The following is a 27,427-nucleotide window of genomic DNA, read 5'->3' on the forward strand; positions in this document are numbered from 1 at the left end:
GAGAGGGAAGCCTTTAGGAATCCCTTTGAAAATTTAAAAGAATTTTACAATCTGCATAACTATTTAAGAATAAGGCAAAGGAGATTTATGTATATTGGTTAATAATTTTAATTGGCATTTATTGTAAATTAGATATAATTTTATATAAAAAGAAACTAACAGCTGCTTCCTTATTTTGATTGTTAATTGTTTACTATTTTATGCATTTGGTTGTCAAGCATTGCCACTTCTGGAATGCTTAATTGATGTCAGCTAAATACGTGGAGACTTGTTGGTGGCAGTGTACTGCCATGGATAAATTCTGAGCAGTGAATAAGAGACCTGGTTTCCAGATTCTGGAAAGACTCCATCTCGCAAGGCTGTAGGTGGTGACCTAGCATCTTTGGACTTAGTACTCACATGTAGAATGAGACACAAATATCCTTATAATCCCTTTACACACAATGTTTTATGAGTACATAATCATAAAATTTTACTTACATGATATTTTCATAATTCTTTAAGTAGTGAAAAAGAAAAATTTAGCATATTACAAAATAGAACTAAGTGGGAAGAGGAAAGATCATACAATCCTTAATTTTTCTACACTAGCACCATTGTTTTGCAAGTATTTGTTTTTGAGAATACTTATCAAAAATGTCTTAGCTGACTTTCTCATCAACCAAAAAGACCTCTCTACAGTTCTTACTTGATAACTTAAAATGTTAGCGAAGCAGTTAAAAATTTAGTCTAAAAATATTGGCTCTCACAAGTTTGCATTTTTGTTGCCTAACAAAACACAAATTCATATAGCAATACTCAAGAAAAATAGAAAGATACTTAATTGCATCAAGTAAAAAAACTAATTGTTAGTATAAAGAAATAATTTTTATATTATTTTTTAAAATATTTAAGTAGCAAATGGAAAAATCTATAGTATTCATTGGTTCCATTTTAAAAGTATTATTTTATTAGTTTGAATTGTTCTGAAAAAAACTTCTGAATTCATTCAAAGTTTTTCCTTGGGAGTTCACCCAAACATAAATAAAAAATTCAACAGCATTGCTTTATTATTATTATTTGTGAAATTAAGTAACTATGATGCTTTTAACCCAAGTCAAGGTTATCAAGATTTATTAAAGGAAAAACTACTGAGTCCCCTAATTGGATAAACTACTGCATGTGACACACAGCCATGGCCAAGAAAACTAGTGTCCACTTCCTGTACCCAAAACCTGGCAAACTGTAGATAAAGCATTATTGATACCATTCTCAGGGGCCCAGGTTGGCGAAAGACAAATGAAAAACGTTACAGGTGAAGTCAGGAGGTTGCAAAATCTGCCTTCAAATCCTTCAGTTTGACTTAATTCTTGAGGAGTTTGATTTCCAGAGGGGAAAAGAAAAATTTAGCTTATAACCCCCTAGAGAGTGTTTCAGCAGATTTTATAGCCCTTTGTTTATCCTGATATCTGACTTCACAAATTCTACTCTTTCTATCCCTATCCTTCCAATATATTCAGTAGCACGATGTCAAAATCAGCCTTTTTACTCAAATCTCATTGATTTGATCTAAGAATGTGACTTGTGATAAAACTTTGTTTTTTTAATATTGAACTCAAACAGTTGTTATCTTCCCCATAAAATACTAGTTTTACTTAAAATTTGTCCTTTTTCATAGCAATCCCTTTTTCTTGTACACCATTGGGTTCTCTCTTCCCTGTTTTTGGCATCACTATCAGATTTTATTTGGAGAGAACACAAAAAAGAAATCTTTTTTCATAATCAACAGTGATGTGACATTGTGCATCAGTAGACAACAGATGCTGAAAGGGGGATGTGGTTAAAAAACCCCTCTTTTGGAAATCAATTTTTTACTTACCAGGGACTTTCTCACTCGGGGCTTCAAGGCTGTCAGCCAAGAGTATAATTTGCTGTTTTTAGACAAACCTTTGCCAATCCCTTAAATTTTGCAGTTACACTTACATAGTATGTTTCAGTTGAATTTCAATTCAAAGGGTATATAGTTGTGATATAGGCTCATATTTGAAAGATCATTAGCTACTTTAAATGGCAAGAAACTAGCGATATTGTACCAAAAGGCTTGGATAAACAGTCTCCATTTATAACCTACAGATGTGTCCATAGGGTGCTAAGTATTTCACTGGTTTTATTTATTATTGCTTCGTTTTAATTGTTTTAACTGAGCTCAGTATTTTAGTGTTAACTGTTTTACTAAACACTATGCTCTCTGTTCACAAATTCTTGACCTCAAAGTTCACTCACCACCTTCAGTTATGTTAAAAAAAAAAAACTGACTACATTGTATTTGAAGTATAAGGGGGGAAAGAAAGCTCTAATATACTAATACAGGAGATTATAATAGAGTAGCAAAAGCAATCTAACTTGATAACTAAAGTATATATTTTAATATTATATGGTTAACAATGATGAAAAAGGAATCTTGAGTTGGATCTAATATTTAACAACTCAGTGAAAACTATAAAGTCATGGAGCAAAAGTTTTTGCTCAAGCAAACCTTTTTAATTTGGGAAAATAGTCCAGAGGTAGACATCCAAAATAATAAAGTAACCAAGCAAAGGACGTGATATATGAGTTATTTCAGGGGTTGCATTATTGCCCTGAAAAAGTCTGTAAATTCCCATGTTGCACGAGCGTTTTGAGAGTTGATTGAGATCATTGATACAAGTAGCACAGTTGCTGCCCCCGAGTAAGTGCTTATTAATAAATATGCACTTTGGTTAGTACTATAATTCCTTATATAATTGATTTTCTAACAAAAAAACTTTAGTTTAATCCAGATCCAGTAGTAGTTATTAAGTGTGCAGTGAGGGGTCCACTCTGAGGCTGCACAGAGATACCTGCTGGGGCCTTCTATCCTCCAGGGTGCCAGGTAAGCAGTGTACCCATCGATCTAAGACAGCATGTGAGAACCACACAGTAGAAAAAGTGCAATGCATTTCACTTTAAACATGAGGAACTTCTGATGTGTTCGCAGCAGTTGTGTAAATGTTAAAACCACAAGTAATTATTCTTTCTCTCCTGTCACACTATATCTAATTTATACTGTCTCAATATTTTTGTTTATAAAAATGACTGAAAGAATGAGCGATTGTGTCAATAATAAAGACACCCCCTCATTTTTAACAAAGAGACAGCCCCAAAATTGCAAGAAGTGAACAATTAAATGAGTCATAAATCTATCATTCAGAGTTAAGTGGAATTTTTTTTAAAGATAGCATGTCTTGATAACATTTTTATGGTGTAATTAAAAACTATCCCTTCCATGAATCAGTACCCAAGACAGAACAATATTTTGAGTGCTTTTTTTTTGTACTGGAAATATCAGATTGTCAATGTCTTCCTTATTTGCAAATAAAAGGATGCATGCTAAATTTTAAACATCTGGCTTTTGTAATAACGTAATGGGAGCAGCCTGCGTTTTGGATTCAAATCAAAGCTCTCCCACTTGCTGACAGGGTGAGTTCAGTCAAGTCACAGAAGCTTCCTAAGCCTCAGTTTCCTTATCCGTCAAAAGTTGGGACAATAATACCTGACCCACATTCGTGTTAGGACAAATGAGAGAGTAGTTTGCCAACATAAACCCACTTCATGACAGGGACTCTCAATCTGTGGAAAAACAACTTAGTAATAAGTAAAAATGCCTTCCTTCTGTCTCACAATCCCGAGTTTATAGTATGTGCTGTATGTTCAAAACTCAGTATCTTGCTGACAGATGGACTGCTAATTTCACAAAAGATCACGAAAGAAAACACAGTCCAAGAGACATCAACGGCAAGTACGCTAGATATAAAATCCCTAAAGCTCGGTCCGGCATCAAGTGACATGGTCAAAGGGAAGAAACAAGTCTCTTTTTAGAACGTCTGCTGCCCCCATATTAGCACAGCCAAGAATAGTCTTGGCTTTGGAGTATTCACAGAGTATTTTTCTAAGAATATACCACAGAATGCACTGATGTTTCACAGGAGTTTCTTCATAGTCTAACATTATGTCTTATTATATAATTTCCTAAGAAGCCCCCAGAAAAAGTGGAGACTTGATTTTGTGTGTAAAAATCTGTAATCAGGAGTTGGTAGCAGGATAAGAATCAGAAATCTGATTGGCTCCCCTCTACACTAGGCATATTGAAATTTTCATCATTCCCAGATTTCTGACCCCCAAATGTTTTGTGGTTGCCTTTTCTCTTAGAGCTATTCAATGAAAAAGATTTTTTCCCTCAAAAAAAAAAAATGTGATTCACAACAGCTGAGTAACTTACAATTCCTGGTACATGTAACAGAATGCCAGGCATCTAGGATTGCAGTGTAGAAGGTCATATTTTTCCACTAAAATTTTTTCTTATGAGTGTCACTTCTACTAGAGTAGGGGATTGTATGAGCAAGTTTATAGTATACAATTTAAGGTAATTTTCTGTAAAAAGATGTATGTTCACTTGAGACATAAAGCAACATCTGGTATTAGAAACTACCTTCTAATCTTAAAATCTTAAAAAGTCAAATGTAAAATTAATTGATAATAGTAAGCATTATTGTATGTGTGATATCCTCTGTTTTATAATACAGAATACTGTAAACGTTTTCAATATTGTTCTAATTTTTAAAAATCTAAGTGGGCAAAACATTTTGAAGTCAGAGCAATAAATCAGTACATCCAGGGTCCTGTTCTGTGTTCAGTTTAATGTTTTCCTATGGTAATTTGCTTCAAACCCCCCAAAATCAGACACTATTAAAAAAAATAGTCTGCCTAGGCAACATAGCAAGACCTCATCTCCACAAAATAAAAAATTAGTCAGGCATGATGACATACATCTGTAGTCCCAGCTATTCAGGAGGCTGAGGCAGAAGGATGACCTGAGCTCAGGAGGTCGAAGCTGTGATGAGCCATGATTTTGCCACTGCACTCCAGCCTGAGTGACAGAGTGTGACCCCAACTCAAAAAAAAAATACAAATTATTAAACAAATAAATATACAGCTGTATATTAGAAGTTGTTTCCCAGATAACAACTAATAGCAGATGCTTTAAAATCCTAGACACTTCCCTGTCACATTGAGTGATTCTGATAGAAGCTGACCTCTAAAATTGAGAGTAAATAGGTAAGCATCTTTACCCTTTGAGTATATTACAGAGGGGAAGATTATTGACTAAAATATTCCAAAATCTACTTTTAAAAGCACATTTAATCATCCACTCGAAATAGCACACCAAAAGTTAAACAGCTGCTCTTGTGTTCAGTGTCATTAAAACCAATATTTTTTATTTGTAAATATTTGTTTATCCAGAAAGAGACCAGAAATATGGTTTGGAACATCACCATGTTGTGTCTCTTTATGTGAGTTCAGTGTCTTCTGAACCAGAACTACTATTTATGATGCCCAGGTTAACCATGTGATGTGTCCCTCAAACTTCCACTTCACCTCTGGCTTAGGACAACCTTGGAGTCTCCTGTCTCTGGTCCCACACATCATTTGTTTCCTCTCTTCCTTTGCATCCCTCTAATTTTAGAATGAAACTTGACAAAGAAGGGCTTTCAAAATCTCAGAGCATGACTGATTCTCAAGGAACCTAGTGTTTACTTCAGGCCATGGGTCCTGGACACACTGCTTGGGTTCAAATCATGGTTCCATTGGTTGATAGCTGTTTGGCTTTAGACAAGTTACTGGACCTCTCTGTTCTGCAATTTTATCATTGTGTAACCCAGGGATACTGTTAGTATCTCACAGTGTTGTCCTCGTGTGAATTAAAAGTGTTTTTTATCCATGTAGACTATGAAACACTTAGATGAAAGGGAACCCCCCAAAAATGGAATTAAGTTTTTGGAGGATAGGTCCCTTGTAGTACAGGCTTCCTCTGCTAGATAAAGGTTCTAGGGATCCATCAGCATCAGTATACCAGCTAGTGTTGTTGTGAGAGACTGCATTCGGCTTCAGTGAATTTTATTTTATTTTATTTACTTTTGGAGATTCCTTCAGTGTGCTTGTTCATTTCATGATGGGTGATCTATGAGCACACCTTCCCACACCATGTTGAGTGTTCAGCAGTTTTTTACCAAAACTGGCATGACTCCCCCATACCCCACCCTTCTTATTTACCTGATCTCTCTCCAAGTGACTTTTTTTGTTTCCCTGGATGAAAAAAGTCCTCAAAAGGAAATGTTTTGCTAGTATGCAAGAGGAGAAACAAAAAATAACAGAAGTACTAAAAGACATCAAAACTGACAAGTTCAAAAACTGTTTTGAGCAGTGGCAAAAGTGTCTCGATAGGTGAATTACATCAAACGGAGAGTACCTTGAAGGTGACTGAAGTTTAAACATGTAAGAATAAATGCATAATTTTTATAAATAAATTCTGGATTTTGGGGGGATCCCCCTTTGTATAGCAGTTATAAGTGCCCTGGTACCCCTCTGAGCAATTAACGTCTATGCTCACTGTTGTATTATTGGTAAATAATGCTATACAAAGTGTTTGCTATTGTTAATATTGTTGCAGAGTCGTGTTGGTGATGACTGCCTCCCATGAGTACCTGAGAGCTTCTAATTCAGATTACTTTTATGCTTTCCTCATACTAATGAAATAATTACTTATATTGAGAAAACTAAGGCTCAGGAGGGTTGGAAGGATGAAAACAGAGACATCATGATTAGAACCTAGAGGCATCTGACTTGTCCTTCCTTCTTCTCAGCTCCTGTCTACCTTGTCACCTTTCCATCTCCCTGACCCCACTCCACCTTCCTCCCCAACGTGGGTCCTCTTGCAGGTGTATCCTAACTCACTTTTCTCCTGGCAGTCTAACCTCTTTTATCTCTTCTCTCCCTGCCGATATTATTTTCCTGACACACAAAAATAACAAAGCTACTCACTCAGAACCACCTTGGGCTGCTCATTTTCTAGAGTATAAAGTTTACCATAAAGTCTATAGCGTGAAGTTAACACGATCTTAGAGGTTCAGATTAGACAGGCCTATTTTTCCAACCCCCAAGACTTACCCAGTGTTGCAGAACCCAGTGTTTAATCTGATGATTGCACCTCCTTCTTAAATATGGCCACGACTTTGAGATCTCTCTTTCCTTTAGTCTCTCTCTCCAAAAAGTCTCTCTCTGAGCCATCTGATAAAAATCCCATTTGCTCTGACTTGCCATGCTTCCACCATTCTTTTTCCTGGAGTATCACGCTGCTCATCTTTTGGTGAAAAGTTCTGTATAATTAAATTAGTGTTGAGATTTATCTTTTTCCAGAGACAGCCTGTGGCAATAAACACTTGTCAGTGTGGAAGAAAATACCATAGTCTTCTTAAAGTTTTGTTTTTCATTGGGGAAAACTTCTACCTTGCTTGATTCTACCACTGGCAGTCAGCTAAGGTAGTGTGCTGTGAAATGATGAACAGGTGCAACAGGTAGAAAAGCAGCTTCCATTAACTCAGCAAATTTAGTAAGTGGACATTGACACAATTTCCCGACTTTTGTATTACATGATTGATAAGCAGTTTGTCTCAATGCTGTTCCTGGCCATCCATTTGCAATTATTATCTAAAACAGAAAATTTTCTCAAGTAACACAGAGGACAGATCCTCAATGATTGAATTTAACAAGTTACCACATTTTCAATTCTTACCTCATAGTCCCTCAGTAATTTACCTTTTAGTGCCACTCCTGAATAATTCTTAATTTTTCCAGCATATTCTATCTGTTTCTCAAGCACCTAAACATTTAAAGAACCGGGACTTTGTGTAGTAATCACTGTCTCTAGTTGCAGCAGGAGTTTTGAGGAGCGTGAGTTCAGTGTGGCTGGAGTTGTTGGAAAAGCATCATGTAAGAGTGGGGACCTTACCTTTCCTTAAAAGAGGAATTTGAATTAAACAGGAGAGCAAATACTGGCAGTCATTGAACTGCTAGAGCAAAGACTTAAGTGTATTCAGAGGACTGTAAACCAAACTATGGCCATTGGAAATTAGATTAGATAGAGAGGGTCAACCGTAGACAGTGCTGAAAGCCAGACAGGGTTCTGACTCAACTATGGTGTTTTGCATTGGGATATGAAAAGGGAACAGGATGGAAGTACTACTGAGGAAAGATTTCCTTGGATGGGTTGGTTAATATCACACAAATACACAAAAGTTTGCATCAACTCTAAGGAGCTCTCACCTGCCTGAAACTCCTCCTAAAGCCTGGTGAAGAGCCTTTCAACTAGAGACCAGGGACCCAGATGGGCAGTTGTTGAATGATTCAGTCAAATGGTGATGAGAAATAAAACTAGGATGGTGGCCATGGAGGTGGAGATGGGCATTTTTGGAGAAAAATTAGCAAGATTTGGTATCACATTGGACATGAAGATGGAAGAAGGGGAGAGATTGGTCAAAGATGACAGTTTTTGAGATTTAAAAAAGGTTACATCAATGAAAGAATTAGCCATGGGCCAGAAGAATTGATTTCTGTTTTGTGCTTATTAGTTTTATATGCTTATACTCATAATTGAAAATCCCAGAAAAGGAAAAAAAAAGTGAAAAAAAAAAAGAAAAAGAAAAACCTCATTAAGCCTAAACCATCCAAATAAAAGAAAGTTTCAGAACTTCAGGTTCTAAAAAGCTACTCGTTCAATTGAGCTCTGTGAGACAAGGCAAAATGTCTCCCTCATAACATCTTATGCCAGAAATATGTTCTTTGAATTTACAACTTCTTAAAATAGGAGTCAATTTTTAAAAAATACAGCAAGTGTTTGCAAGTTAACTGGGGAGAAAAAAAAATTTTCTCTTTAACGCCACATTTTAAGTTCCGTATATTTGCACTAATTTTCATTTGAATGTTTACAAACTTATAACCAGTAGAGGTAGATTCTGCTATCCTTTATAGAAGTTATACCATGAATGCCTAAATTTGTTTTTTTATGCAAAACAATATTTTTAATCAAATGGATCTAGAAGACAAACTGACTCTAAAGTTGGTCTGTACTTCATTTTCTTACAGCCTGTCATCAGGAAATCCACTCACTCATGCTTTATAATTTGTGTGCTTTCAAGTGGTCAGGGAAATGTGACATCTGCCTACAGTCACGTCGGAGTTGATCATTGTCCAAGCAGAGGGTAGTTTTAAAACACAGCATGAAGAAAGGTTGGATCTGTATATTAGAAGGTTGTTGAGAGGTGGTGTTTCCCACCTCCCTAACCCCTGAATTTAAATGAGACACTTCTCTGGGGTGAATGTATCTTAAGGCGGGACAACAACCTCGACACAGGCCGCGGCGTTCTGAGTGAGGAGGAGGTTGCGGTTTCCCAGGCGGTTTAAATGCAGGCTCTTCTTAGCAGTAAACCACACGCATGTATTCATCATTGATTTCCAAATGATAGGTTTCTGTATCACTGGTTTAGGATCCACAGTCGTGCATTCCTGAATCTATATTATGCCAAAAGAATAACAATTTGGTGGCTGGAAACAGAAATGGTTATTATACGGCTCCAAAATGCTAGCTGGCACAATCTGCTAAAAACAGCAGAAATTCACCGGCAAAAAGCAGAATTTATTTGTTCTTAAAAATAACTTTATGTTCTAAAAATATAAATTTCAAAAGTGTCATCATGGTTCAAAATATTTTACATTCAATATGTAAACACCTTAAAATATGTGTCTAATCTTCTAAAATGGCATCATTTCCAAATAACAGGAAATAGTCCAAGAGAAAAGTAGACTGCTTTTTAAATCCATTTTTCAGTTTTGGGGTATTTATTGAATGAAAAACTATGATGCGTGTTTACTTTTTTTTGTCCCCCCTACTGCCACCCCACAGCATTGTTCAAAATGTGGACAAAAAGACGTAGGCTTTGTTGGAATTTCTCAGAGTTTACTGTTAAAAGAAATTTTTTTTTTTTAAACTAAGAAAAAACTTTTCTCAGAGCCTTCGTGGGCATTTCCATTTTCACACACTGGCCCAGCACTTGTCATATCACAGGACAACACATTTCATGAAGCGGTTTTACTTCCTTTTAGCAAAATAACTCCTCCATGCAAACCAGTATCGGCATCTACCAAGCTGGGGTTTTAGTTTCTTCTGATCTATTCAAGCTTCATTGCACTGCTTAACTGACTCCTCCCCCCCTTCTTTTGAAATTACCCAGCTAATTTTCCATTTGATTGTTTATTTAAACCAGATCTCACACAGACTTGATAGATAAGTGACATATGTACTCCGTGTGTCCGTCTGAACTTCAACTGATGGGAAAGTGCAAATTTGCCTTGGTTTTCTCATTCCCCCTTTTTTTTAATCCAGTAGAATTCATTAATTCTAACTAAGTTCATAACATATTCACAATAATGATTCAGGATGACACATTAAATATAAAATGCCTCTGAGCATCCCATTTTATCAAGCATTTTTCTAAGTGAACATACTCTTTTGTTTGCTTTTCTGCTAGTGAGAAAAGTTAAGTCCATTGTTACATAGAACAGCTTTTGCCACAGAATTTACACAGTTCACCAAATGAACTGTAAAGAAAATTTGGGGGCCGGTCTCGGTGTCTCAGTCTGTAATCCCAGCACTTTGGGAGGCTGAGGTGAGTGAATTGCCTGAGCTCGCAGTCTCGAGACCAGCCCCGGCAACTTGGTGAGACCTTGTCTCTACAATAAATTTAAAAAATTGGCCAGGCATGGTAGCACATGCCTATAGTTCCGGCTACTTGGAAGGCTGAGGTGGCAGGATCACCAGAGCCCAGCAGGTCGACACTGGAATGGTGTGAGTGTGCCACTGCACTCCAGCCTAGCCTAGGCAACAGAGCGAGACTTCAACTCAAAAAAAAAAAAAAAAAAAAAAAAAAAAAACAGAAATAAAAAACCCAGAAAATTTGGTTCTTGACGTATTTCACTGGCTTTAGAGAATTTGGCTAATTTTCCAGAAGTTTTATTATAGACAAGTAATTTCTGTTCAAATTTAACTCATATTTCTTAAGCAACTACTGTGTACTCAGCACACTTGGGAGATGTTTTATTTCTGTTTTGGGTTTTTTTTCACAGTAAAATAAGTAGGAGAATTTTATGCATAATCCAATTGGCAGACTTAATCTTGTAGTTATTTGCTGTATATTCAGCCTGTTTATTCATGCATAAAATGAGACAGGTAAGTGAATGGGACATGAAGAATGAATGTGCTTCATGCAGGGTGCCTCAAGCATATTTTATTTTGAAAGATGTTCACTTCAGTGTCTCCTGAAATACACCTGTGTCTGCCTTCCCTGTCCTCATTGCCTCTGTCTCAGACCATCACAGCAGTCTCCAGCCTGGTCCACATCACCAGACCTTGCTCATTCTGGGGTGTCCCAACATTCTGGGTGTCCCTTTTGATCACCCCCAAAAGGCTGTGTATTACATACTCTGCTCAGAAACTTTCATGGGTCTGCATAGCCACCACTTAAACCCAAGATGTTTTCTCCTAGAATTCAGGGTCTCCACCGCCCAACCCCCATGTCTTTCCGGAGTCTCCAACACCCCTCTCTGTTCATGGGTTTCCCTCTCAGCAGGTTCCTCACAGAGTCCATGAGTATGCTCTGTGCATTCTTGCCTTGGCCCTCTTTCAGTGCTAGTCATGAGCCTGGAGAATCTTCCTACTCCTCTCTTGTCAAGGGCCACATCAATTCCTGCCTCTTCTATGAATCTTTCTTGGAGCATCTCTTCCCTCCTAGGAACTCGGTGACATTTAACCACTTAACCTGGGTGGTTCTCAGGGCACCTCCTCCTAGGCTGTCTTGACTCAGTCTACATTTTCCATGTGTGTATACTGTTTTAGCACAGAGGGATTCAGAGCCCTGCAGGACTGGGCCTTGTCTTTGTGTCCTCACTGGGTGGCATGTGTTTATCATTCATTCATGGGTAATAGACACTTGTGTTTTGTGATGGTGACTCACTGTAGTGAGTTTTAAGTGTCTCCTTGAGAAAGCCATGGAAAACAACTGTCTAGTTTTCTAGCAGGGATTGTTGCCTCGGGTGGTGGGTTTCTCTTGCTCTCCCATCAGAGGAATCTGACAGACACCTTTCTGGGTTGGCCCTCGTGCCTGCTCAGGTTGCATTTCTAATCAACTACTGTCAAAGCCCTTCCCACCATATATTGGATGCAAAACATGGCGGCTTTCAGATATCCATTTTTGGTAGGAAGTTAACCATTAGAGACCTAAGAAAACTCTTTCAACTTTCCCATTCGATGGCTGTTCCTGGGCCTTGGTGAATCTGCACTTTAGTGGAGACAACTTCCCTTGATTTCAGCTCTTGGAAAGAACTTTGCTTTCTGAAGGTCTATGTAAGCAGGAAAGCAAGGCTTCAGAGTTAGACAGTGAGCCTGGTGAGGAGGGCAGAGCGGACAGAATTCACTCGGAGAAAAGGGGAACTGGGCAGCAGAATGTATAAGCACTTCCCCTCCTCCTGCATGTCCTAAAAATTATAGTCCTGCTGATATGCCCTTTCTTCATTTAAGGACACACAGACACACAAAATAAAACCCAAACCATTGAACTAAAAGAGTGAGTCACGCCAGCCGGGCCTCCGCCAAGCTAGTCAATTAAAGTGCGGGACCGATTCTGTGCTTTTCTTAGACCCTGAGCAACTGTCTGACTTTCTTCCTGAATTTTTTAAATAGGAAAAAAAAAAACTATATGCTAATTTCTGAGCAAGTTGATGTATACTAGCTCTCTTCTCATAACAAGTTTTTAATCTTCCTTCAGAGAAATATGAAATAATTGTGTTACTCTTCCCATGGAGGCGAAATCCATCATCCTGAGGTTTTTCAATGGACGTCTTGCCCTCTTAAGCTTTTGTTTTTATTCTCTTGTAGTGTATTCTTTAGAAGCATAATTGAGCCTAGATTTCTTCCTGAGTGCTTTTATTGGTTTCTGTTAACAGGGAACGGGTATGGCAATCCCCGAAACTCACCAGGTCTGCTGGTCTCACCTGGTAACCTGAACAAGAATATGCAAGCAAAATCGCCTCCCCCCATGAATTTAGGAATGAATAACCGTAAACCAGATCTCCGAGTTCTTATTCCACCAGGCAGCAAGAATACGATGCCATCAGTGGTAATGCAAAATTGCATTTATATAAATGTCGATAATGTTTTGTATATGTTTTGCTATTTTTGTATTTGTCTGATTTTGTGAATTATGTAAGTTTGCTCAGAAAATTAACAATCAGTGCTGTTGAGGAAGCCCTGTTTGTATCTAGCTATTATTTCTGGTAACTGGTTTGTATTTCCCTATTCCATCTTTAAAAAAAAAAAATCTAGTGATCTCCACTTTAGGCTTATGTTCTGGAACAAGAAAAATCTTTCCTTTGAAGGTTTTCAATCGATAGTTAGGAAAAAACAAATCAGATTCTACCATTGGTCAAACTCTGTGTCCCATAAGCAGAGGAATAAATAATGAGGTACTTCATAGCATGATTTTTTACAATATGGAGCTATTTATGTCCTCAAGGTGCTGACAATGAAAAATACTTTCCATAATTTCTAAATGAACTTTCTCCTGTTAATTAGAAAATCCTTTCTTAGCTGGATTGCAATGTTAATATCTAAGAATCACATGCCCGTGCACTATCTCCCAATTCATCTTGGCAAACATGTACTTCATGAAAATAGCTATCTCTCAAAAGCAAAGTGGGTTAAAATCCTAGACATGTTGGGAACAAAGCTTACATTTCATATCAATAAAGAACTGTAGCACTTCTAAGAAAAAAATAAATAAACAGGTATGAAATTTAGATAGATATAATATCCCCAGACCCTCTCATTTTTCTTTCTTCTGAGTCTGCATGCCTCAAATGTAGATAATATTGTAGGATTAAACTCAACAACAAAGGACCTTAAATCAGTGTTCTCCAAGTTAGCTTTGCTTAAGAGCAAGTACGTTTAAAACCAAGATTCAGTAGACAAATTTAGATCATTCTGCAAACACATTTTTTTTCTTTCTCTGCTCTGTGGCAGGCTTTAGGGTAAAACGGTCCTGCAAGCTGATTAGTTTATTATGGCACAGTGCAGATTAATTTTGAATATCCACCAAAAAAATCACATAATATGCAATGTTCCCTTTGGAAAAGACTGGGTCTAATAAATACAGCCTCCCACAGGGCTGCAGCCAAGCCGTGTGGACCATGCATGGCAGGCTGTCTCCATCAGCACACACTTCAGGTCCCTTAAAACTGACGCTTTCCCGGAGAGCCTGTGAGCAGTTGGTCAGGTGTCTGGCAGGCGTGGCCCCTGCTCTTTCAGCAAGTGGGCTTTTCAAAGTACTGTCCTTGTTCTTTTCTTTTTTTCTTTTTTTTTTCTTCAAAATGTGGTGATGAAATAATGAACATTGAGACACTGACCTGGGCTGAAAACTGGATAGATTGTCTTCACATTTGATACAAACAGCTCATTAAGGGAAACAAAGAATGTCTTTGTAAGGAGTTATCTTTGGAGTCTGGGGTTTTAAAACTGTTTAATCTGTTGTGTCTATCAGAAGACGCTTTTCCTTTTGTTGCAAAGATTTTACCCAATTATAAATATTTACAGCCACTAATTAATAAAACTCCTTCCCCATGCTCTCAGTCTGAGGATGTCGACCTGCTTTTGGTAAGTGGTGAGACTGGTGTCCTTAAACGGCATGTGCCAAACTATTTTAGGTAGAGGATGTTTGACCCCGATAAAATTGAAAGATTTTGGAAGCCACTACAGTGTAACAACACTTGTTTTGTTTAGATATCTTTAATTTCTAGTATCACTCACAGGTGAAAATAAGATCAGTTTATTTTTTCTGTCCCAACCTATGCATGTGAAGGCCGTGTTTTCAATATTTTAGGACTTTGTGGTAAAAATCAAACATACCAAAAAATATATTTTTCACTATTTAGAGCTAAGATATTTCTTTTTCTAAGAATTAAAGTCTCATTATTTTAAGCTTACGTGGATCTTTAATCTCCTTTTTGTAAAGAGTTAAATATTCGTATTAGCAGCTTTGCCATCTAGTTTGAGAGAAGTTTAGAACCATCTTTAGAAAGTGGTCAGAGCACCACCTGCTGGTCAAAATATAACATGACCCCCCCCACCTGCTTGTTCTCTTCAGTATGAGGAACTGAACATAAAAACTACCAGGGTTGATTTTAATTTTTTTAAATTTGCATTTGAATAAAAACTGAAACAATGGAAGTACAGTATACATATTTCATCAGTTTTCAACATAGTCTGTTTTTACCCATAATAAAGCTATGGTACTTGTTACTAGTTCAGTTGCCTAGGAGATACTGATGTAATGGGTTACTATGGCAACAGCTGGTCTCTTGAAGGATTGTAAATGATAGGGTTGGCAGAGTTCATAGAGACACATGTTAAATGATTAATTTCATGAGATTTGTACCAAGTTATCTCTTTATGTGTAAAGCTAATACTAAAATCTAATATTTTTAACTGTAAAAAAAATTCCATCACTAATATCTTTGTATTTACTTTAAAAGAATCAAAGGATAAATAACTCCCAGTCGGCTCAGTCATTGGCTACCCCAGTGGTTTCCGTAGCAACTCCTACTTTACCAGGACAAGGAATGGGAGGATATCCATCAGCCATTTCAACAACATATGGTACCGGTGAGTAGCTCTGCCATGTGCAATTAGTACACTAAATACCTTTTATTAAAAAGCAGGATGGAAAAGTTATTATCTTTTACTCTATTAGGAACCTTTATTTAGTACCTCAGGTGTCCAGAGCAGTGTACCATTGCCCATTCCTTATGAAGACAAAGTGAATATGCACATTTTGATTTCTTAAGTGACTGAAAGTTTTATTTATCCAAACTGAGTTCACAATAGAAGAACGATTTCAAGAAAATCGAACTGCTAGTTCTTTTATGTAGCAAAAAGCTCACTTTCTTGAGATTGTTTAAACAAACATTTCTAGGTCATCAAATATGTATATGCTTTTATTCCAGATTGTAGTTTTAATAAGCTAGAATTGTAGACTCTTCTACTTAGAATCTTTCATGAAATACTTATTAATGTATGGCATATTTCTTTTAAATTAAAAACATGACTGTTTTCTCTCCCTTCTCCTCAAAAGTCAAACAAAGATAACAACAATAACCCTAATAGAATATTTTACACAATGAAAATGTTTGTTCTGTTTATTGCTTGATGACCTCTACATTAAATCTTTCCTCTTTTTGTTTGATTCTGTGATCTAGAGTACTCTCTGAGCAGTGCAGACCTATCATCTCTGTCTGGATTTAACACTGCCAGCGCTCTTCACCTTGGTTCAGTCACTGGCTGGCAACAGCAGCACCTACATAACATGCCACCATCTGCCCTCAGTCAGTTGGGGTAAGCAATATTATTTTTTACAATATAATTTTAGAATGCATTTTTAAACAAGTGGCAGTCTCTAAATGTGTGCTTTCATCTCCCATTAGAGGGTGTAACATTCTACTATATCGAGGTCTGAAAGTAATTTTTAGATCAGTAGTTTTCAAGTCGTTTAAATATCGCATATCTTACTCTTTACAAGGATGAGGAGCTCTGTAATGATGGAAATCCTTTCCTTCTTGTTTTAGGCTACATTTGTTTCCACATCTATCAATGATAGAATTTTTATGTCATTTTCACACAGTTCATGTGGGACATAAGAAAGGCATTCATAGTTATAAATTATTTAAGTTTTTGAGGTATTTGAGAATCTTTCTCATTTGGCATAAACCACGTAGTTAATGCTAATGTTAACCGAATGCTCATAGGATCAAATGATAATACAGGAGACACATATTTATAATGTTCTCATGAAACAGTTGTGTTTTTAGAGATATTATATAAAGAACAAATATATGTATTCGATATCAATTAGTACATACAATATTAATTACCTAAATTTGGATACAAAAATAATTTTTGTTGTTTTCTGGAGTCAGAGGATGTATCTTTCTGCCCCCTTGTGGTAGTTTTCAGATATATCTTTATCATAGAAATGTCTCCTGTCATTAATCTATGGAAACGTTCAAACCTTTAATAGCCCTGAATTCACAATTTACACTTTTTCAAATAAAACAGATCTTTTTTTTAAAAGTTCTTAAAACGTTAGCCAAAGACCTGACTTTAAGTTTAACTAATAACTCCAAAACTGCAATTAATATTAATCAAAAGAAAATACTAAGAAAACAAAATATTCAAAAAATATAGCACATTTTTGTATTTTAGGAACTTTCTGTATACCTAGTCCACTTTTTCTTTTCTGCTGAGTCATTTGATTATAGCTAATTAGTTAGCTAGATCAGTTAACTAGTTCCAGATCCATATTTCTAAGGCGATAAGGAGAATTAAAACATTGATTAGAATAAAAGTCACAACTTCCTGCACTTCTCCCCCTCCCGCCCACCACTAGCTTTCACATGATACTGATTTAACAGCAGTTAGTGATCTGATTATGGAACTTTCACCCATTCACCGTTTGCTTCTGGGAATCCTAATCACTGTTGTTGAAAAGCTTACCTGCCACGTAAATAGGAAAATACATTCACATGACATTGAAGCCTTGCTTTCTTGGAAGACAGTTAACTCTGAAGATATTTTAAGTACTGATCAGCAACAGAGCTTATCTTTTTAGGACACTTAGATTTTCTCTGGATTGTTAACTATTCAAGTAAACATTAATTGCAGGAACTTTTTCAGGGAATTATCACCAAGTACATAATGGCATCCAGGCAATTTTTAAGTGCATACATATGACATTGTACTGCTCTGGCTTAGCAGTGAAACTATTGAACATGACTCTAATCAAAAATAAAGGTAACTTTATTCCTCACTTTTCACAAAATTAAATAATCATAAGATAGATTTCCCTAGAAACTATCAATGCAAAAGCTGTATTACTTTCTCGGGATGTGGCTTTCTTTAGTTTTCAGTAGCACCTGATAATTTGCATTTTATATATAAACAGATGTTTACTTACATATTTTAACTATAGTACAATTTTAAAACTCTTCTACTGCATTGGAGAAGCTAATTCTCTGCTGTCCCTCACAGATGCTTCAGTAAATGACAAGAGTGACAACCATGGCTAGAGAGGGACTGAATTACAACTGCCAAGGATGAAGCATTTACTCAACTTCCCTTTCTTTTGACACTGAGTCTCACTGTGTGTAACTTAACTCTGAGTTTACCTACGAGTTTTAATTGCACATAGTCACTTCTCTTATCCCTCAAATCAATGGAATGACCTTTCCAATCCTCCTAGTGATGGCCCTCCTTCCTCCCTCTGTCTCTCTGCTACACACACACACACACACACACACACACACACACACACACACACACACTTTCTCACATTCACTCACACACACAGTCACTTTTTGAAAGGAGATTCCTTCACATGGACTACCTCATGTTCACACAATTAAATGTTAAACTGTTTTTTAAAAAAATCCCAAGTTGTAATACTTATGTAAAATAATGTACATGAACTTTCTTCATTCTTTACAGTGTAAATCAATTAAAGGAAGTGATAATGTTTTCCAGGACAGAGTAGTCTCATAGACTTGTGTTATGGGCTCACATTCTTTTGGCTAGATATAGTGTTAAAGGCAAAAAGAGAAATTTATTTCAGCTCCACCAAACTAGATATTCCCAGCAGTCCAAGATGGTTCCCACAATTCCTTCTCAAAATTGTAAAAGCATAATAGAGCTCTTCATGTTTTGTCCATGGAAAAAGGTCCATTTTGTACTATGAAGCTTTAAGTCTTCAAAGCTATACTTTTAAAACTATTTGGTATCTGATTTTATCTAACCAAGTTAAACAAACAATATAAATTGATTTGACATAGGGAGAGAGATGACTAGTGGAAGAACTGGCCCTCAAGAGTTAATGAAACCCAGGCTGGGCACTGTGGCTCACATCTGTAATCTCAACACTTTGGGAGACCAAAGTGGGAGGATTGCTTGAGCCCAGGAGATTGAGACCACACTGGGCAGCATAGCAAGATTTCATATATACAAAAAATTAGCTGATCATGGTGGTGCTTGTCTGTAATCCCAGCTACTCGGGAGGCTGAGGTGGGAGGATCACCTGAACCCAGGAGGTTAAGGCTGCTGTGAGTTGTGATTCTGTCACTGCACTCCAACCTGGGTGACAGAGCGAGACTCTGACTCAAAAAAAAAAAAAAGTTAGTGAAAGTCATTTGAATAACTAATATTTGAGAAAATGGCCCTCAAGTTTTAGGTGTTCTTCTCATCTACTACCTAGAAAAAGGGCAACCAGTTTTCTGGAAACATTTCCCTACATCGTCTTTGCTGATGTGGGCGTTCAGTACGTACTGAGAGAGAACTTTTAGTAGAGATGAAATCTAAAAGGTTCGGTTAAATATAGTTTGATAGTCTAATTTCCAGGCGGAGGCAGTAAAAAATTTGAATAAAAACTATCCAGTATTGTTGGATTTTTGAACAATTATGGGAAAGGGTAGGTGTTTTCCCAATTCAAGGGCATTGGTAATAGAAGGAATTCGCTCACAGAACTTGATGTGGGCAACATGAATATCTGGCTTCCCTTCCCGGCCACCTGTTTATCACCCACCAGCACACAGGAGTATTTCACAAGGATCCAACTCTATAATTATCCGTGTCAGTATTCTGTTCTCAAGAACAAATAGACCAACATGTTTATATACATACATATATACAGCATACATGCAGTTAAGTGATTTTTAATGCTATACTTCTTCTCAAGAAAACATTTATTTCTTACCAGAGCTAGCCATTCTACTTTGTATCCTATAGTATACTACAAATAAAGCTGAGTCTAAGATACCACATTGTATTGTATAACAGTGGATGTAGTTCCCAGAGATACTCTTAAGTGCTTCACATATGTATGTTCCATGTCAAATGGAATTCCACCAAAAGATAAACTTAAACTAGTCTATTTGTAGGAAGAGATCACCAATAATTGTTGCATCTTTGATAGGGAAGAAATGCAGCTAAACCTATATATGTTGACACAGGAAGACAGAGCAAATAGGTGAAAGATACAGCTTCTAACATCAGTTTTTTAAAAACAGCATTTTGATTGCATTATTTTTCCTTAATTTATCCAGATTAATTTCTTCTACCAATCCAACTCACCGTTTCCCCCCAATTTTCTATATCACTCTGCCTGTGAAGACAAAAATCTAAAGGGCAGACAAAAGTATTTATTGATATGCCATTTAATTTTCAGTCTCCTAATTGACATTCATTATTAAACAGTTGTGTGATTCATAGTAGACGGATTTAATTAACTTTTAGTAAAATAGTCTTTCTTATCCAGAGCTAAGAAAATTCTTTATTCCAGAAATCAAAAAATGATTTCCTCTAATATCAAAATGAATCATTAAGTCACTTTGAACCAAGATAAAATAGTTCACCATTATGGATCCTTTTGAAATACAGGTGTTCCCTCCCCCCCTTGTTTCAATATCTTCTTGATTTAAAGATTTTTTATTCAAAACTCTTAGAAAATTAATAAATTAATAAGACTTTTTAAAAAGCACCAATAAATAGCTCTCATAACAGCTGATTGAAAATTTTATATACTCGATGTAGTTTCTTAATATAACTGCTTTGATTATATGATCATAAAAACCAGAGAAAGAAATGCTTATTAAGGAAACAAATAATTATCCTTTATATTATTCTTTACATTAGTTCATTTATTAATAAGAGAAGGAAAGTAATTCTTTGCCAGTAGGTGGTGCTTTTGTATAAAACATCACTCAAAGATAAACTCATTTCTTACTAATTTTATGTCTCTATACATCCTGAATTTGTATTGCATCTCCCAAAAAGCCAAGCCCCAGTTACTCCACATTTTTTCCTGAAATATATACCCACTCTCGTTGCTCATAATGACATTGTTAATGCCACTTAATTCTCTCCATTGGATAGCAGTGTAATTACATACATTAGTAAGTTGACTTGCTTTCCTTTGTCTAAAATGGGTGTGTCTGTATGGATAATTCCTTACAGTGACTCTTCCTCAATAAGAGATTACTGTACTCTCTTGACAGTATGGTCAAGGAGTGCTGATTCTAGCCATGGATGTCAGTGTAATCAGAATGTAAGAACAGTAAAACATCTTAAAATTGATGCCGGCAGTGTTTCTCCGGTTTATCCTGATCAAAGTCATTGTGATTGCTAATCTACTCTTAAGGGCTTAATGCTTTTCTCTCCAGAATTTCAAGTATCCAAATTCTCCCAGATTTTGGAAGAAGGACAAATTATGGTCTCTGGGAAGATAGGAGGATTAAGGAGTATAAGCACAGTAAAATCACACTGCATCCTTCTTGGCAACAACCTTTCCTTAGGCAACACCAGAGTCGGCAACTAATGCCAACTATAAATAGGATGGTATACAATAAAAAAAAAAAATGGAAGTGGTATATTCTAAGCAACCCATGAGGGAGTGACTCACAATAGAAAGTTAACTGTGGAAAATAGTGTTTTCATGTCATGTGACAGCAAAAGAATGAAGAAAGTCAAATTATGTATCAGTTTTAGTGGGGTAGAAAATCTAAGTATTTTTAAGCCAATATTTAAATTTTCTGCAGATAATTTTCAATATCCCTGCCCCCTCCCCTTTTCCCCCTCCCAAGCTTTTCACCAGAGTTATTTCATAGCATTTGATGGGTTCTATTCATTTGAAATTTGAACTGTCTTCACTTTCTCCAAAGACCATGTAACTCTATTTGTATGTGCTTATTAATTGGAGGGAAAGATTTATATCAATAAGCTTTTAAAATAATTTTCAAATGAAGGCATTAGTCAATCAAGAAAATCTGATTCCAAAGCTAAACTCACTGTATCCAAGGCTTAGAATATTCAGTTTTGGAACTAGTCTAGGGAGAAATTACACAGACCCAGAAAATGCTTTTTCCACTGTGTCTTAACCCCTTCTGAGATGGTACCCTATACGTTTAGAGCCTGTCAGAGATTAAGGAGATAATTCATGAGGCCCAACCAGTTAAATACTGTAATTAGTACCCGGCAGACCAACAGAGGCATCCTAAATTGCTCTAAGAAGGTGACGCCCTGAAGTGCTTCCAGCCCGTCCTTTCCCTCTGGGCATGCTCTGATGTCTATGCAAGTCTTTAAGCTGATGTTTGATGTAATTGTGAGTTCCTGGGGCCTCCCGGCCTCCTCCATCTGTAACTGGGTTTCCTTTCCTCCTACAGAGCTTGCACTAGCACTCATTTATCTCAGAGTTCAAATCTCTCCCTGCCTTCTACTCAAAGCCTCAACATCAAGTCAGAACCTGTTTCTCCTCCTAGAGACCGTACCACCACCCCTTCGAGATACCCACAACACACGCGCCACGAGGCGGGGAGGTCTCCTGTTGACAGCTTGAGCAGCTGTAGCAGTTCGTACGACGGGAGCGACCGAGAGGATCACCGGAACGAATTCCACTCCCCCATTGGACTCACCAGACCTTCGCCGGACGAAAGGGAAAGTCCCTCAGTCAAGCGCATGCGACTCTCTGAAGGATGGGCAACATGATCAGATTATCACTTAATAGTTTTTTTTTTTTTTTCTTGCAGTGTGTGTGTGTGCTATACCTTAATGGGGAAGGGGGGTCGATATGCATTATATGTGCCGTGTGTGGAAAAAAAAAAAGTCAGGTACTCTGTTTTGTAAAAGTACTTTTAAATTGCCTCAGTGATACAGTATAAAGATAAACAGAAATGCTGAGATAAGCTTAGCACTTGAGTTGTACAACAGAACACTTGTACAAAATAGATTTTAAGGCTAACTTCTTTTCACTGTTGTGCTCCTTTGCAAAATGTATGTTACAATAGATAGTGTCATGTTGCAGGTTCAACGTTATTTACATGTAAATAGACAAAAGGAAACATTTGCCAAAAGCGGCAGATCTTTACTGAAAGAGAGAGCAGCTGTTATGCAACATATAGAAAAAAATGTATAGATGTCTGGACAGACCCGGTAGTGGGTGGCCATTGGAAAATGTTAGGAACACGCCAGGTCACCTGACATCCCCAGAACGCTCACAAACCTGCAAGCATATCATTGGCGTATGGCACTCATTAAAAAGGATCAAAGACCATTAAAAGAGGACCATACCTATTTAAAAAAAAAAAAAAAGTGGAGTTTGAGGGCTAACGTATTTAATTAAATAAATAAATAATTCTGGGTCTGCATCTCTTATTAAATAAAAATATAAAAATATGTACATTACATTTTGCTTATTTTCATATAAAAGGTAAGACAGAGTTTGCAAAGCATTTGTGGCTTTTTGTAGTTTACTTAAGCCAAAATGTGTTTTTTTCCCTTGATAGCTTCGCTCATATTTTAAACAGTCCTGTAAAAAACCAAAAAGGACTTTTTGTATAGAAAGCACTACCCTAAGCCATGAAGAACTCCATGCTTTGCTAACCAAGATAACTGTTTTCTCTTTGTAGAAGTTTTGTTTTTGAAATGTGTATTTCTAATTATATAAAATATTAAGAATCTTTTAAAAAAATCTGTGAAATTAACATGCTTGTGTATAGCTTTCTAATATATATAATATTATGGTAATAGCAGAAGTTTTGTTATCTTAATAGCGGGGGGGTATATTTGTGCAGTTGCACATTTGAGTAACTATTTTCTTTCTGTTTTCTTTTACTCTGCATACATTTTATAAGTTAAAGGTCAGCTGTCAAAAGGATAACCTGTGAGGTTAGGACATATCACATTGCAACACTCTAAATTGTTTTTAATACATTAGCAATCTATTGGGTCAACTGACATCCATTGTATATACTAATTAGTTTCTTTCGTGCTATTTTTATTTTGTTTTTTTGCATTTTTATCAAATGCAGGGCCCCTTTCTGATCTCACCATTTCACCATGCATCTTGGAATTCAGTAAGTGCATATCCTAACTTGCCCATATTCTAAATCATCTGGTTGGTTTTCAGCCTAGAATTTGATATGCTTTTAGAAATATGCCCAGAATAGAGGAGCTGTGTTGGGGCACGTGTCCTGCAAGTACAGCCCTAGAAACAAGTGATGTGAAGTTTACTCGGTGATTAAGTTCTAAATTCCCACAGAAGAAAAATGTGAAAGACTGGGTGCTAGACAGGAAGGAAGCAGGTAAAGGATAGTTGCTTTGTCATCCGTTTTTAATTACTTTAACTGACCCTTAACTATCTTGTCAGCAATATAGGACTGTTGAACAATCCCAGTGTGTCAGGACCCCCAAATGTCACTTCTGCATAAAGCATGTATGTCATCTATTTTTTCTTCAATAAAGAGATTTAATAGCCATTTCAAGAAATCCCATTAAAGAACCTCTCTATGTCCCTTTTTTTTAATTTTTCAAAAACATTTGACTCTTGTCTACTATTCGTCTATAAGGGATTAATTTTCAGACCCTTTAAAAAGTGAGTGCCATAGAAAAAGTCAATATATATTACTTAAAAGATATTTCAGTCTAAGGAAGATTTTCCTTCTCTTGGAATGTGAAGATCTGTCGATTCATCTCCAAACATACACATTGACATACACAGCCAAGAAGATATAGGCAGTCATGTCAACACTGCCATATCATGTGTAGGACATTTCTTACCCATTTTTCCTCTTTAACTTGCATCGTTGCTATGTGTTTCTCATTGTAAAAGGCTGCCGCTGGGTGGCAGAAGCCAAGAGACCTTATTAACTAGGCTATATTTTTCTTAACTTGATCTGAAATCCACAATTAGGCCACAGTGCACCTTTGGTTGCATCCGTATAAGGATGCTAGCCTGCCTTGTACTAATTTTTTATATACTAAAAACAAACAAAAATCTATCCACCATTTCATATATATCCCACTACTCCAGGCATCCATGAAGCATGAGAGAATAACATTTATGCAGAGGAACAACAGAAAATCATCCCTGAAATAAACACACACACACACACACACACACACACACACACACACACACACACACACGGAGAAAAAGTATCAAAATCATCTTCCTCACCACAGACTTGAGGCCATCCTTACAACCCATCCTGAAACTTGATGTGTATAAAATATGCAAACATGTCACAGATGTTCTTTGCCATTTCAAAACACTTTAGTACATCAATATCAGTAGATATTTACCAGTGGGTGGGAAAGGGTCATTATATGAAAATATGAAAAAAATAGCCATATTAATATTTTTTACCTTCAATTTGCCTCAGCATCAAAGAAAAAGTGAATTTTTAATGCTGAAGATAAAGTAAGCTCAAGTACCAGCAGACGCCTTGGCTATTTATAGCAGTTCTGACAATAGTTTTATAAGAACCTGAAGAGAACAGAATCACTTGAAAATGGGTGCCAGTCATCTCTTGTTCCCACTACTGAATTCTGATCAAGTGGTGGCAAGGAAGCGGAGGGATAATCTGAGAATTTTTTAAAGGTGATTTAATGAAGAGAAGCACAATTTTGATTGTGATGAGTCACTTTCTGTAAACAATCTCAGTCTATCTTTACCCTTATACCTTATGTGTAATTGACCATTTATTGTATTTGCAAAGCTAGTATGGTTTTTATCAAGATAAATCCTTTGTATTCAGGAGTTTAGGGCAGAGCCCTGAGGCAGCATTATTTTACATAACATGTCCTAAAGTAACATTTTAGGCAACATTCTTCACTGCAAGTAAAAGAACCCTAAGTGGCATTTTAAACAGCTGCAAGTGTTGTTATAGCAATTCCTATTTTAAAAGATTTTTGGTAATAGTAAGCTTAAATACTGGTAACAGTGATGCAATACACTCAAGCTGCACAACCTGTATATTGTATACATTGGTGCGTGGAGGCTGTTTATTTCAACCTTTATAAAAATTGTGTTTTTTAGTAAAATGGCTTATTTTTTCCCAAAGGTGGAATTTAGCATTTTGTAATGATGAATATAAAAATACCTGTCATCCTTAGATCACGTAAAGGTTAACTAAAGTGAGAACTAAAAAAAAAAAATCCAAGACACTTTCTAAAGGAATGTCTGCCCTCTCACACTTTTATGTGTTTTTCTTACATGCCCATCTTTGAACTTAGAGATAGTATTTTTCACCCCCTTTATCTTTTTGTTTGTTTTTTTTTTCCAGAAAGTAAATGCTTTGTATTTCTTTCTTTAAAAAAAATTTTTTTTTAAAGAAGAAACCACTTGAACCCTCAATAAAGGCTGTTGCCTAAACATGGCATACTTCATCTGTTCCCATTTGTGCCATCTGCTGTGATGTCGTCACTTACATGGCGTTAATTTCCTGCCACTACAGATCTTTCGAAGATTGCTGGAATACTGGTGTCTGTTAGAATGCTTCAGACTACAAATGTAATTAATTTCTTAATATGTTTTAACCAAAGATGTGGAGCGATCCAAGCCACATATCTTCTCCATTAAATTTATCCATTTTGGTTATTTTCATAATCGGGTATTGCATTTTGCCTTCCCTGTTCATACCTCAAATGGATTCATACCTCAGTTTAATTCAGAGAGGTCAGTAAAGTGACGGATTCTGCTGTGGTTTGAATGCAGTTCCAGTGTTCTCTTGGAGCAGAGTAGACCTGGGATACGGTAGGCATAGGACTTGGATTGCTTCAGATGGTTTGCTGTATCATTTTTCTTCTTTTTCTTTTCCTGGGGACTTGTTTCCATTAAATGACAGTAATTTAAAAAGCTTGTAAATGAGGGCATACAAGCATTTGCAACAAATATTCAAATAGAGGCTCACAGCGGCATAAGCTGGACTTTGTCGCCACTAGATGACAAGATGTTATAACTAAGTTAAACCACATCTGTGTATCTCAAGGGACTTAATTCAGCTGTCTGTAGTGAATAAAAGTGGGAAATTTTCAAAAGTTTCTCCTGCTGGAAATAAGGTATAATTTGTATTTTGCAGACAATTCAGTAAAGTTACTGGCTTTCTTAGTGATGCAGTGTCCGTGGTGCATTTTTTTAAATTAAAATTTTGCTATTTAAATGTATTCCACTTTATCATGTTTTTTAAAAAGCAGCTCATCCCCCAAGCACAAATGAGCTTTCTCAGTTTTCAACTCAAAATATTATGTGAAAAGATGGATATGTGTGTTGATGTGGGCAGGGTGTGAATTGGATAACAGTTCTTAGGATAACACAGTACTCAGCCAGTGTGGGAAGTTGAAAGTTCCTATCAGTGGTTCAACTTCATCAAAGCACTTCCATGAAGATCTTTAATAACCTGTTTAAATATACAGAATTTTCTAAAAGCCACTGTGAAAGGCAGTGCCGTGAAATCAGTTAAATTATTTCTTAACTAAAATGTGTAGAAATTGTTTCATCTCATAATTTTGAAAGGTATACTAGACTTGTATCTAAATATTCGAGTAAATTAGTGAACAAAGTTCATACACTGTAACGGACTATGAAAGATATCCATTATTAAAATTCAATTA

General features: G+C 36.5%; 1 protein-coding gene across 8 annotated transcripts in view; it reads left to right on the plus strand.

Moving 5' to 3' along the window:
- MEF2C (myocyte enhancer factor 2C) overlaps positions 1–26,928 on the plus strand; it is a 178,487-nt gene extending 151,559 nt beyond the window's left edge. For 4 of the 8 annotated variants that reach the window (XM_021719503.1, XM_021719515.1, XM_021719500.1 and 1 more), the window contains 4 exons: positions 12,889–13,061; positions 15,472–15,601; positions 16,195–16,330; positions 22,201–26,928. In XM_021719503.1, coding sequence (XP_021575178.1) covers positions 12,889–13,061; positions 15,472–15,601; positions 16,195–16,330; positions 22,201–22,522 — 761 coding nt within the window. In that variant the 3' untranslated portion in view covers positions 22,523–26,928. Of the gene's footprint in view, positions 1–12,888; positions 13,062–14,569; positions 14,594–15,471; positions 15,602–16,194; positions 16,331–22,200 lie in introns of all 8 variants that reach the window. The other 4 variants (XM_008072459.2, XM_008072466.2, XM_021719511.1 and 1 more) reach the window with 2 other exon arrangements.
- Positions 26,929–27,427: the final 499 nt, after the last annotated feature.

The sequence above is a fragment of the Carlito syrichta genome, unplaced genomic scaffold (assembly GCF_000164805.1).
Source record: "Carlito syrichta isolate Samal-C Ts95f unplaced genomic scaffold, Tarsius_syrichta-2.0.1 Scaffold115580, whole genome shotgun sequence".
Classification (NCBI taxonomy): Eukaryota; Metazoa; Chordata; class Mammalia; order Primates; family Tarsiidae; genus Carlito; species Carlito syrichta.